This window comes from Equus quagga, chromosome 14, assembly GCF_021613505.1.
Source record: "Equus quagga isolate Etosha38 chromosome 14, UCLA_HA_Equagga_1.0, whole genome shotgun sequence".
In the NCBI taxonomy this organism is placed as follows: Eukaryota; Metazoa; Chordata; class Mammalia; order Perissodactyla; family Equidae; genus Equus; species Equus quagga.
The window spans coordinates 88,617,657-88,630,838 of NC_060280.1; the positions used below are offsets into that span (position 1 = coordinate 88,617,657).

The 13,182-nt window shown below is 61.3% G+C and overlaps 1 protein-coding gene across 1 annotated transcript; it reads left to right on the top strand.

The window, feature by feature from the left end:
* Positions 1-1,694: 1,694 nt before the first annotated feature.
* Positions 1,695-10,553, top strand: CDC37 (cell division cycle 37, HSP90 cochaperone). The gene is made up of 8 exons (XM_046638473.1): positions 1,695-1,881; positions 6,924-7,205; positions 7,461-7,566; positions 7,663-7,778; positions 7,864-7,986; positions 8,551-8,733; positions 8,814-8,885; positions 10,004-10,553. The coding sequence occupies exons 1-8, from the start codon at positions 1,780-1,782 to the stop codon at positions 10,157-10,159; spliced, it is 1,140 nt and encodes a 379-aa protein (XP_046494429.1). The 5' UTR covers positions 1,695-1,779; the 3' UTR covers positions 10,160-10,553.
* The last annotated feature ends 2,629 nt before the right edge of the window (positions 10,554-13,182 follow it).

Sequence of the window (13,182 nt, forward strand, 5' to 3'; positions counted from 1 at the left end):
TCCTGGGACCCCATTTCACTGGGAGTGGGCAGCTCCAGTTTCTAAAGCCTGGGACAGACCCCCACGCCTACCCAGGGATCTCGGGCATCCAGGGTCCTCCCCACACACCCCCCAGCCCGGAAGCCGGCCTAAAGCCCTCAGAGGGCGTCCGGGGGGGCCTCGGCTTCCTTGGGGAGCAGGGGAAATCCCCACTGTCCTGGCTCCCTCCCTCCGGGGCGCCGGGTCCCTCTCCCCACCGCAGCTCGCAGCTTACCTTGCAGGGGGGCTGGGGAGGGGAGGCCCCGCCCTCTCCGGCCTGGGGGGCGGGAGGGGACAAGGGGTGTCCAGACCCTTTGTTTGCTGGTGTGTGTGTATGTGTGTGTGCGCGATTGTGAGACCCGCCGGGGTGTGGGTCCGTGCGCGCGTGCTCGGGCCGTGACGGCCGCTGAGATGCTGGACTGCCCCGGTTGGAGGGGGAGGGGAGGGGAAGAGAGGGGACTCCCCCGCCCCCGCCCGCCCACTCGCGAGTTGAATGGAGCTCGAGGGGGAGGGGCGGGCGCTTTTGTTTGAATGGCCCCACCCCCTCCCCAGGCCGGGGATTCCCCCCATCTGGAGCCCTCTATTCCATTCCCTCCAGCCCCCTCCCTGCAAACCTCCACTCGCCCTACTGGCTGGAGCTCCTCCCATCCCACCCGGCCCCCCCCCGGAGCGCTCTTTAATCTGAGATAATCCTGGCCCCAGGCTGCAACACGGCCTTTTATCCGGGTATCAAAGCGTGGGGTGGGATGTACGAAAGAGTGCGGCGGGGGTCGCCCAAGCTCAGAGTAAGGGCGTCCTTAGAGTCCCGGCCGAGGAAGGCGGCCCCAGACGGAGGGGAGGGACTGGAGCGGGCCTAGAGGACCACGCCGGGGAAAGCGCCCCTCCGCCCCTCCGCGATGCCCCACCGGGCGCTGCGCGGGGCCGGGAGCGCTGACCGCCGGCTAGACATTAGCGACACCTAGCGGCCGCCCGGGGAGACGCGGCGGACGGGCGCCCGAGACCCGGGGCGGTGGATCCGGGTGATTCCGGAGGGGGCGTGTGTGCGCGAATCCCGCTCAGAAGTGGCAGAAGTTGGGGACGCGAGGGGACGCTGTGCCCGAGCCGGGGAAACACCAGCTCTCAAAGCGGGGCCACTTCGCCTCCACCTCTGACCCCTCCAAGGGCAAGGCCATATCCCTCCTCCACTTAAACCCTCCCTGGACAGGGCCCTGTACCCCTCGGCCTGGGAAGGTCCCCTCAGATCCGACACACCCCTCCCCAGCGTAGGGTTAGGTCCCATCTCTCAAGGGGCAGGGGCGGGGCTTCTCGCGGAAACCCCGCCCCTGCAGTGGGCTCGGGCTGATGTCACTGCGGCGTGACTAAGGGGACAATCCTCTCCCTCAGTGTCTGCAACTGTCTCCCCCACCCCGCGGCCCCCGCAAACGCCCGACGTGGAGCAGCGGGAGATGAGGGGGGCTCGAGGTCGGAGCGCCCGCCCCTGTAACCCCAGGAGGTGCCTGGCGGAGGCCCCGCGCCCGAGGCTGTGGGGTCTCGGCTGAGACTGCCGGGGGCCTGCACCCGTGAGCAGGGCCCTTTAAGGCGAGCTCGGTCGCCAGCGCCGCCGCCGCGGTTACTAAGGATGTGACGTCATGCGCGCGGGGAGGCGTGCGCGCGCGGGCGGAAGCGGAAGGGGCGGGGCTCGGCGGGCAGAGCCTCCAGCACTGCCGCCGCCGCCGCCGGAGCCGGAGCCGGAGCCGGAGCGGGCTGGGCCGCCGAGGCAAGATGGTGGACTACAGCGTGTGGGACCACATCGAGGTGTCTGACGATGAGGACGAGACGCACCCCAACATCGACACGGCCAGCCTCTTCCGCTGGCGGCACCAGGTAGCGCGCGTGCGCCCGTCCCCTTCCCCCCTCCCGGGACTGCGCGCCGGAGTTCTGACCCCCGATACTGCCGGGGACCCCGCCATTGACGCCTGGGATGCCCGCCCCACGGTCTGGACTTCTACTGTCGCCCGCGGTTCCTCGATTCCACGCCGGGACCCTGGGTCCCCGCCCGCGAGCCGCGGCCCCCTCCGATTTCTGCGTACACCTCCCGGTTGATCCCTAGGGCACTTCCTCAGAGGCTGGGCTCTCCAGACGAACTTTAGGGGTGCCCCGCAGTCCTGTCTGGGACCTTCCATTTACCTCCAGAGCTCTGCCTCAGAGTCTGGACCCTCATCCTATTCGGGTCCCACTTCTGATCTTGGATGTTCCGTGCGCCCCACCCCAACCCCTAGAGTCTCGGCCCCCAGTACTTTGATTCGCCTCTGGAATCTGCCTCCCTGTGTCTTCACGGGGATTCCTATTCGGATCCACAGAGCCCACTCCTTCTCCAACAGAACAAGGAGCTTTGTCCTTCTCTGAGATGTCTGTTCCTGGTGTGCGACTCCAATCTACACCCAGGACCCCTTCCCTAGAGTGTAGACCAGTGGCCCACTAGGGCTGTCAGTCCCATCTAGAACTGGAGGTTGGAATCTGGTTGCGCTCCAGACTGAACCACCAGCTCCACCCCGATGGAGCTTCCAATTCCAGCTGCTCTCCTTTAGTCTCACCTACTGTAGACCCTGTTTCCCATTACACCAGGAAACCCTGCCCACGTGGCTTCCGTCCCCACCAGAGCCCCTGGCCCTCCCTGGTAGTGCAGACCCAGTCACCGCCCGCCCCCCAGCCCGGCTTCCTGCAGGAACCTCTACCAGCACTGGAATGCCTCACGCAAGTCAAGGCCAGGTCCCACCCCCCCTCCCCTCCCCCCTGACCCCAGCCTGATCTGCTGTTCTCGAACACCCAAATTGTCAGTCTTCTCACCAGGATCTCCCAGGGTGATTCCAAATTCACTGCCCCTTCTTTTATCAGTTTGCCCTGAGATCCAGGCCCCAGAATCCCAAGTCTGGGTATCCCCCTCCCCCAGCAGAGCTTGCACGCCAGTTAAATGGCTCTCATAAGACCTAATAGTTTGGGGTTGGCCCGGTGGCTGAGTGGTTCGGCTCATGCGCTCCGCTTTGGCGGCCCAGGGTTTCACCAGTTCAGATCCTGGGCGCAGACATGGCACCGCTCGTCAGGCCGTGCTGAGGCGGCGTCCCACATGCCACAACTAGAAGGACCTACAACTAGAATATACAAGTATGTGCTGGGGGGTTTGGGGGAGAAAAAGGAAAAATAAAATCTTTAAAGCAAATATTTAAGAAAAAAACAAAACAACAACCCTAATGGTCTAACCTCCTGTTCCCCCAGATGAGAGCTCCTGCACCCGCTTACCTGTGTTGTCTCAGACTGAGGGTCTGTACCTCTCAGAACCTTCCAGTTAGGAATTCCTCTTCCACCCTCCCATAGGGCAACTCCCCGTCATTTATCCAGAACCTCCCAGGCGGCCCTTCCCCATGCCTCTGAGACAGGCCATTAGTCCCTATGGCAGGCTCCCCGTTCCATTTCCCCCCATTCCTTAAAGCGGCAGTCAAGCCACTGGGGTGTAGGGAGAAAGTTCTAGCCTGCTGTTCCTTGTGGTATGTAACCCCTTATTAAGAAATACCTAAGACCTTCACAAATCTCTAAAAGACTGTTCCTGGTGACACCTCTTTCTGTCGCGTTAGGAGGTTAACCTCTACTGTTGAGTGGGGGAGGTTTGGTCCTGCTGGGTGGAAGGCCGGTGTCCCCTCCCGCCACACCCTCTTCCCGCCTCCCTCCTGGCATGGGACCTTTTCCTCTCCTGCCGCAAGACCCCAAGGCTGTAGGGGTGCGTGGCGGAGGCAGGGGGCCCCAGCGTCTCCAGCGCCAGCTTCAGCGCCAGGCAGGTGTGGGTTCGAATCCCAGCCCTGCCCCTTGTGGCTCTGCTCTGGGGGGAGCGAGACCCCTGCCTCCCCAAGACTCTTGTAAGAGAGAAAGGAGGTTAGGTCCCAAAAGGATGCGGCGCAGGGCCTGGGAGGGCGTACGCGTCGCAGACGGGGCCGTGGGGTTAGTAAAAAGGTCCCGGGTGTGCTTCTGAGCGCAGCCCTGCCCGCCTGGGTTCAAATCCTGGCTCCTTCTGAATCACTGACTTGCTGCACGCATGACCCCCAGCGAATGTTTTGCTCTCTCTGTGCCTCAGTTTCCCCAGCTGGGAATATTAATAGTATCCACCCCCTAGGGTTGCCATGAGGGTCACCTTATTTGTTTAATGTGTGTAATGCCCTTGGGACAGTACCTGGCCTGTCAGCTGGCTGTAAACTTTAGCCACCATCGTCGTCATCATTATTTAGATAATTTACTCTCATGGTAAAAAAATTCCAAAGGTTCCAGAAGGGGATGAGTGAGGCTTCTCGGCTCCAGCTCCCCGGCTCCCTTGCCAGCACTGGTTTCTCGGGGCTCCTTCCAGTGGATCGAGCTTCCATGAGCCTCAGTTGCCCTATCTGTGAGACAGGAAGACAGTGACAGCTGCGGGCCCTTGTCACGGGCGGTGGCTTCTGCCCTGCCAGGCCTGCCACGGCCCCTCCCCGAGGCGTAAAGCAGGCGGCAGGCTGCCGGCCCGCCCGCTCCAAGTCCTTTATTTAGCCTCGGCCTCCCTGGCAGCCACTCAGGAGGCCAGAACCTTCTCGAGCCCTTATCCACGTGGGGAAAGTGGAGCTCAGGGTCGGCATATCAGCCCCGTGGGGCCTTAGCCAAGGGTCCCCTGATTCCCACCCACCGTGCGCCTGGCCCTGTGCTCGAATCTGGCGATACAGCCTCGAATGAGGCACAGACGCCTGTTAGCAGCCCCTTCTGGGGACAGTGGCCGTGACCATGGTCATGACAGGGGGACCTGTTTACTGAGTCCTGGGTTACCAGCAATTTCCTTTGAGCAGCTCACTCAGTCCTCACAGCAGTGCGAGGCCCCATTTCACAGAGGGGAAACCAAGGCAGGGAGCGGTTTAAGCAGCTTGGCCAAGGTCGAGGGCACGTCGCCAGTAAGTGGTGGAGTTCCTGACGGTACGGGGACTCCCCCTCCCGCTTAGAAAGTGTTCACTCTGGGCCAGAAATGAAGCTGAGCGCTTGAAGTCCATTTTCTTGTTGGCGCCCTGGAACGGTCTCCGAGAGATTGTCCCCTTGGACACATGGCACTGACAAGAGCCAGCGTGGGAGTCACGCTCGGGCTGTCTGCTGTATAATCCCCTTTACTTCTCCCGGGGTGACCTGTGAGGTTCCTGGCAGTGTCTGCATTTGACAGATGAGGAGACTGAGGTTCCAAGTGGCTAGGGGATGGGCCCAGGGACGCCCAGGCAGTGTGTGGTGGCTGTGGGACACTCCCCCAGGTCTGGGCCCCGAGGCCATCCTCCAGCATCTCGTTGTGTCCTCTGATGATCACAGAGGGCCTTGAGGGCTCAGTGACAGCCAGCATGGGGACGCTGGGAGAAGCCTCTGTCGAAGCTGAGGCTTGAGTGCAAAGCATATGGAGTGAAGGGAAGAGAGTTCCAGGTGGAAGGAACAGCCTGTGCAGAGGCCCAGAGGCAGGAGAGAGCTGGTGCCTTTGGGGAGCCACAAGGGCCAGCGTCGGCCTGGGACCTGGAGTTGGGGGAGGAGAGCAGGAGCCAGTCCCCCCACAGGGCCTTGGTGCCGGCTGGGCAGCTTGGGGTGGGGGTCAGGGGCCCCATCTGAGGCCAGGCACCCCAGGATGGGGGCGGGGAGGGCTGCGGTCAGATGTGTGTGTTTCAGAGTCCTGGCAGCTTCCAGGTCTGGTTTGGGGGGATGGTGATTGAAGGTGGTGGCCCCTCTCCGGGGAGCCGGTGGAGATGGTGGTGAAGCCCAGCGGGCATGGAGGACAGACAGGGCCGTGCGACCTGATAGGGGCCCGATGGGGCATCAAGCGAGTGGGGGAGCAAGGAGATGGGGCGCCATCGCCAAGCTTGGGGCACTGCAGGAGAGGAGGTCTGGGGAGTGACCCCGGGGTCAGGAGACAGGAGGCTGGTGGACACCAGCGGGCCCAGGAGGGCATCCTGGCTGGGAGACGGAGCTGAGAGGGCCTTGGGAGTGATCCAGGCGCAACACTCAGGTGGAGGGAATTGGAGAAGTGTCTGGAAGTGAAAACTGCCAGGACTTGGTGGCAGACTGGGAGGACGGGGCAGAAGACCAGATTTTGGGGGCGAAGATGGTGAGTTCAGTTTGCGGCACGGAGTTGGAGGTGCCTGGGGGACACCCTGGCAGAGGTGGCTTGAGGGGGTGGCTGGGCAGGGGAGGAGGCCCAAGTGTGGCTGAGGGCGCCTCCAGGGAGGAGGGGAGCCCGAGACCGCAGTAGGGGCGGGGCGCCCCATCCAGCTCCTCATTACTCACCCAACAAACATTTCCTGAAGCCCCACTGTGTGCCAGTGTGTGTGGAGACACACCAGCAAACAGGTCCCATCTCTGTGGGGCCAATATCCTTGAAGGGGGACAGTGCACACAACATGAGAAATAATTGTCACCGGCTGTTAGCAGGTGACAAGTGCTGCGGAGGAAGATAAAGCAGGACGAGATTAAGCCGAGGGCTCGATCTTCAGCAGGGTGACTGGGGAAGGCCTCTTCCGTAAGGCGACATTTGAGCCAAGAGGGTTAGGAGGCGAGACGGGGAGGGGATCTGGGGAGAGAGCGTTCCAGGCCGAGGGAACAGCCAGTGCAAAGGTCCTGGGGTTTGAAGTAGATTTAGGAAAAGATGTGGCAGCCAGTGTGGCTGGAGGGAGGGGGTGAGTGGGAGGAGGTGAGGGCATGGAGGTGCGGGGGCCACTTGGTGAGAACAATGTGGGAGCCACGAAGGCTTCTGAGCAGAGGCAGGACCGGCCTGGACTCAGGGCGGTGCAGGTACCTGTCGGGGTGAGAGTGGAAGCTGATGTCCAGGGCTCGGAGGTGGGGCCGGGGTCCTGGGACAGGCCGTGCCCCAGCCTGACAGGCTGTCCCCCCTGCAGGCCCGGGTGGAGCGCATGGAGCAGTTCCAGAAGGAGAAGGAGGAGCTGGACAGGGGCTGCCGCGAGTGCAAACGCAAGGTGGCCGAGTGCCAGCGGAAGCTGAGGGAGCTGGAGGTGGCGGAGGGCGAGGGCAGCCGGGCGGAGCTGGAGCGGCTTCAGGCCGAGGCGCAGCAGCTGCGCAAGGAGGAGCGGAGCTGGGAGCAGAAGCTGGAGGAGATGCGCAAGAAGGAGAAGAGCATGCCCTGGAACGTGGACACGCTCAGCAAGGACGGCTTCAGCAAGGTGGGCCGGCGGGGGGCCGGGGGGGCCGGGGAGGGCCACGGAGGGAACCCCCACCAGTGTCCCCCTCTGATCTGCCCCAAGGCCCTAGTCCGAGGCCACACCTGCCACGCGCACGCTCCTGCCACACTGATGTTCACGGCGCCACCACCACCTCCACCGTGGACGGGATGGGCACTGCGGCCGCGGCTCGCCCGGCCCCGTCCCAGGCGCCCTGCGGCCTCGCCCCAGCCCACTGCCCCTCTTGCCCCACCACAGAGCATGGTCAATGTGAAGCCCGAGCCGGCGGAGGAGTCAGAGGAGGCGAGGGAGCAGAAACACAAAACCTTCGTAGAGAAGTACGAGAAGCAGATCAAACACTTCGGTGAGCTGGCTGCAGGGGCTGCAGAGGGGAGGGCGCCCGTGGCTGCCGGCCAGGCCTCCAGGGGCCCTCCAGCACCTTACCAGCTCCTGCCCGCAGGCATGCTCCGCCGCTGGGACGACAGCCAGAAGTACCTGTCGGACAACGTCCACCTGGTGTGCGAGGAGACAGCCAACTACCTGGTCATCTGGTGCATCGACCTGGAGGTGGAGGAGGTGAGTGGAGCCTGCCCCCCGGCGGGCGCAAGGCTTTGCCCTGAGGCCGCCACTTGGTGACGCCGTGCCTGCTCTCCCTCGGCAGAAATGCGCCCTCATGGAGCAGGTGGCCCACCAGACCATCGTCATGCAGTTCATCCTGGAGCTGGCCAAGAGCCTGAAGGTGGACCCCCGCGCCTGCTTCCGGCAATTCTTCACCAAGATTAAGGTCGGGGCCCCGAGCAGCCAGGGGGGGCTGGGGTTGACCCCGGACCCCCTCCTCAGGGAACCAGCCAGTGTCCATGGGGGCAGGCGGACAGCTGTCTGCTTAGACTCAAGCCCCCGTGATCAGAACCTCATATGTCAGGAGAGGGTGGGGCCGTGGAAGGGCCCAGAAGGGCTTGGCTCCCGGCCAGATTTTGAAAGCGGAGTTGAGAGGATGTGTGGAAAGTCATGACACAGGGTGAGGGACAGAATGAAGGATGCCTCTGGGTTTCTTCCCCGGGCCCACAGAAGACCAGAGCTGGGGGAGACGGGGGGACAGTGAGGGGCTCCGGTGGCTGCGTTGAGTGGGAGGTGCCTGTGGGAGGTGCCGCACGAGGACACGGAGGAGGTGGGTGGCAGGGTCCACGGTTAGCAGATGAGGTGGGCGGTCAGGCTGAGCTCAGAGGAGGCCCCAGATCGGGGACTAGACGGAGGACGGAGGGAGAGAGTTGGGGATGCGGGGCACCTCCGAGGGCCCCCAGTCCCTCCCAAGCCGCAGGCCGGCCCAGTGTCGCCTCCCGCCCCGCAGACGGCCGACCGGCAGTACATGGAGGGCTTCAACGATGAACTGGACGCCTTCAAGGAGCGCGTGCGCAGCCGCGCCAAGCTGCGCATCGAGAAGGCCATGAAGGAGTACGAGGAGGAGGAGCGCAGGAAGCGGCTGGGCCCCGGCGGCCTGGACCCCGTGGAGGTCTACGAGTCCCTGCCAGAGGTGTGGCCCCCGGCCCCAGGCGGGCGGCTGGCGGGGGGTCCCGGCGCCCAGGCCCTGACCCCGGCCCTCTGCTCCCACAGGAGCTCCAGAAATGCTTCGACGTCAAGGACGTGCAGATGCTCCAAGATACCATCAGCAAGATGGACCCCACCGTGAGTGATCGCGCCCTGGGCCCCCACCAGCCAGGCTGGGCGTCCCGGGCAAGTGACATGTCCCCTCGCAGCCCCCCTGGGCTTCTCAGAGGAGTAAGGAGGTTGTGTCACCGAGCGGCTGGCACACGAGGCAGCCACGCATTTGTGCCACGCACACTTAGGTTTATCAAGCACCTACTGTGTGCCCAGCATCCAGCAGTGAACGTGGAGGTTTCAGCACGTCCTCTGTGACCGAGTGTCACTGTCGCTGTGGCCATTCGTGACCTTAGCTGGCACACCCAGCCGACCCCAACCTTTGCCCAAGGAGCTTCCTCCCCAGACACAGTTACCCCATCAAACCACAGTTTCTCTCTCGATTTTCACTCGCAGAATACGTGGGGAGGGCTGAGCACGTGGTAGGCGCTGTAAACATCGGTGTTATTATTATTAAGAGCAGTGGTGGTGCTGGGAGATGAGAACTGTGAGTCTTAACAGGCCCTGGTGTGACCCCATTGCTGCCACGTGGCTCACTGGTTGGCCACACTGGTTGGCCACACTGGTCTCGTCATCTGTACGATGGGTCTAGTCACCAAACCTGGCCCAGGGTTTCTAGAAACTTCCATAAGAATGAGCATCTAGACCCAGGGTCTTCAAGCCACGGCTCGCAGGCTCCCTGCCTGTTTCTCTAAGTAAAGTTTTATTAGAACACAGGGGCCACACACAGTCACTTTCATATCATCTGCCTGATTTGCGCTCCAACCATAAAGTGGCGAAGTGCTGGGTTGAGAGGTCGCGACAGGCCACATGGCCTGCGAGCCAAAAATATTTACTCTCTGGTCCTTTACAAAAAAGGTTTGCCGACCCTTGTTCTAGACGTGCACGATTGAAATTTGAAGGGACGTGGAGTAGAATTGAGAGCTCGTCCCTCTCCTGCACTGGCTGCGTTGGAAGTCCCCCATAGCCACACGTGGCCTGTGGCTACCATGTTGGACAGCACGGATCACAGGCCACGGCCATCCTTGCAGACAGTTCTTTTGGAGAGCTCTGATCTGGAGTGAGCAGTGAGCTGGATGTGCAGGGGACATGTGGGCCACCAGAAGGTGGCAGCCTAGCCCCATCGCCCGCCTTTCTCCCCACAGGACGCAAAGTACCACATGCAGCGCTGCATTGACTCCGGCCTCTGGGTCCCCAACTCCAAATCCAGCGACACCAAGGAGGGGGAGGAGGCGGGCCCCGGGGACCCTCTGCTGGAAGCCGCCCCCAAGCCAGGCGACGAGAAGGATGTCAGCGCGTGACCCACCCCAGCCGCCTCCTGCCTGCCTGCAGGCCCCCGTGCGCCCCTTTCAGAAAACAAAAATAGATGCCATCTCCCCCGCTCCTGGCTTCCTCCACTTCCGCTGCCCTTCCCCCAGCACGGGGGGCTGTCCCCCCGCCCTACCCCCCAGCGCTCATCCAAGTCTCTGCTTTGAGTCAAGGGGCTTCACTGCCTGCAGCCCCCCGTCAGCATTATGCCAAAGGCCCGGGGGTCTGGGGAAGGGCAGGGGTCGCCAGGCTGGTCCACGGGGTGGGAGGAGGGCCCTCGCTGAGGGGCCACTCCAGTCCCCGTGGGCTCTGTTTTCCCCGTCTGTCTGCTGTCTTCTCTATGGTAAACAGCAATGATCTTCCAATAAAGGATTTCAGGTGTTGCAAGGGCTGTGCCAGGGCTGTGGGCACAGGATTCTCGAGGGCGTTGGGAGGGAGACCTGCTGAGTGTTGGCCGCTGGCTCCATGAGGCCCCGGGCTCGCCCTGCTGCTCTCTGGCAACGACTCCACCCTCACTCCAGGCTCTCGCACATGCTGTTCCTCTGCCTGGAACAGTCTTCCTGAGATGCCTTTCCACCACAGTTCTCACCCGCCCCTCGGTCCTCGGCAGATCTTAGGCCTCCAATCCCTCTACCACCATCCATTCAGGAGCGTCCTATCCACCATGTCTTACTTTCTACGTAACCAGCTCTGTCCCCAAAACATCTTGAGTCCCACCACTGCCCTTCATCCCCACGGCCTCCACTCTGGTCTGGGTCCCCATCACTTCTGCCCGCACGCTCCCCCAGCCTCCGCCTTCCACACCAGATCCCAAGAGGCAGCAGCCAGAGGGCTCTGTGAACACGCGAGACAGGTCACCTCCCTACCCCAGAGCAGAAGCCAGAGCCCTCCCTGTGGCTCGCCAGGCCCTGAGTCGGGTCACCTCCTTGTCCTCATCTCGTGTCCTCCCCCCATTTCCCCCTCTCGCCCACTCCCTCCTTGCCAATCTCTGAGCACTTTAAATTGCTCAATCAGTGTGGCCTGGGGCAACTTAGCTGCAGTGGCCCCGTCTGTACCACGACAGTGATGTTAGTCTCGTCCTCCCAGGGTCGGGAAGAGGAGTAATGACATAACGCTAAGGACAGGCTCAGTGTTGGCTCTTAGATGCTCAAAATGTGGGCCTTGCACCTGCATATCCCTCTGCCTCGACTCCCTTCCCTGTAGTCCTCAAGTGGGACTCCTTTAACGAGACGTTTGGGCCACATGAAGGCTGAAAGAAGAGTATGATAACCAAGGACGTCAGCTTAAGACCTGACATATGAAGGATCCAGTGAAGCGACCCTCCCCCGCAGCTGCGTGTCACTCAGCGGGAGCTCTGCCACCTCCTCCCAGAGGCCCTCCTTGACCCGCCTTCTGGGTCACCTCCCGCACCCGGGCACGCACCTTGCCTCACCTGCCGACCTGCGTATTGCCTGCCTTCCGCTGTGAGCGCCACCAAGGCGCAACCTGAGTGTTTCCTGATCTTAAGATAGTTGCATCCCCAGGGGAAGGGGTCCTGGCCCTGGGGACACGTTTGCCAAAGCAAAGGGCCCCGGGATGCCATTGAGCCCAACCGGTCACCCCCAGGGGGCGATAGCGAGCTGCAAATCCCAGTGGCTTCATCTAATGCTCTTTCTATCGTCGAGAATAGCAGGTGGGGGGTCCGAGGACGCGGGAGGGGCTGGGGCATATCCTACCGCATCCAGGACCCACCCAGGATGTCACCTTCCTAATTCTTGACTGTGAAACCTTTCAAAGACAGAATCCACATTACTGATTTTTCCTTTTGCCTCAGGCTCCAATATAACCCAGCACTGTTAGTGATTCTTTACTTAAACTTTCGATATTTTGGGGGCCGGCTGGGTGGCACAGCGGTTTTGTGCGCACGTTCTGCTTCAGCGGCCCGGGGTTCGCTGGTTCAGATCCCAGGTGTGGACGTGGCACCGCTTGGCACACCATGCTGTGGCAGGCGTCCCACGTATAAAGTAGAGGAAGATGGGCACGCATGTTAGCTCAGGGCCAGTCTTCCTCAGCAAAAAAAAAAAAAAAAAAAAAAGGAGGATTGGCGGCAGTTAGTTCTTGGTTAATCTTCCTACAAAAAAAAAAATTCGGTATTTTGTTCATCAGGGGTTTTTTTCCATATTAATTGTGCTTTTTGAAACAAATGCATTAAAGTATTTATCTTGGTTACTGAGATTTTTGGCGCCCTTTTTTTGATGCCTCCCTTGCCTCACTCTACTGCTGGCCCTGACAGGATACAGGGTTTAAAAGATCAAACGAGGGCCACCCAGTGGCGTAGCGGTTAAGTTCCACCGCTCCGCTTAGGAGGCTTAGGTTCGTGAGTTCAGATCCGCAAATGGAGGGCACAACCCAGCACTGCTCCTCAAGCCAGGCTGTGGCAGGGCCCCACAGAAAACAGAGGAAGATGGGCACAGCTGTTAGCTCAGCGACAATCTTCCTCACACACACAAAAGACCAAAAAATACTGAGAGACAGTGAGGCAGCTCTGCCTGGACTGGTCCCCCGCTCAGAGGTTCCCTGTCCCCAACGGGCACCCACTGTCTAGGGCTGCGTGTGACTCCTTCCAGGGTTTCCTTCTGTAAAATCAAATCTATTCCTAGCCTGTCCCCCACTTTTCACACAAAACGTAGCACTCTCTATGGTTTGAAGTGCATCTCGCTTTTTCACTGAACGACGTGGATATGGCCCGTCCCTTATCTGGGCGTCGCACTTCCTCATTCTTCCAAACCTGAGTAGACAGTTCCGGTTTGCGCTTATCTCAGTGTTTATTTCACTACCTGCTGCAATTCACACTTGACTTCTGTCCAACTTCTACTTTCACAAGCAATGCTGCAAGAAATAGCCTGGGGTGCCGTTTCCCACGAGAACGGCCATCCTACCTGCAGGACAAAGGCCCGGAAGCAGGATGATGGGGTCTTTGTGGCAAACAGGATTCCACTCAAAACGATTTAACTGAACCAACCACTAAAAGGACTGA

Bases quoted from the DNA above. Each gene is read 5' to 3' on its own strand.
- CDC37 (XM_046638473.1), top strand. From the start codon at position 1,780: ATGGTGGACTACAGCGTGTGGGACCACATCGAGGTGTCTGACGATGAG. The intron at 7,779-7,863 runs GTGAGTGGAGCC...CTCCCTCGGCAG, and splicing joins TCGACCTGGAGGTGGAGGAG to AAATGCGCCCTCATGGAGCA. The intron at 7,987-8,550 runs GTCGGGGCCCCG...CCCGCCCCGCAG, and splicing joins AATTCTTCACCAAGATTAAG to ACGGCCGACCGGCAGTACAT.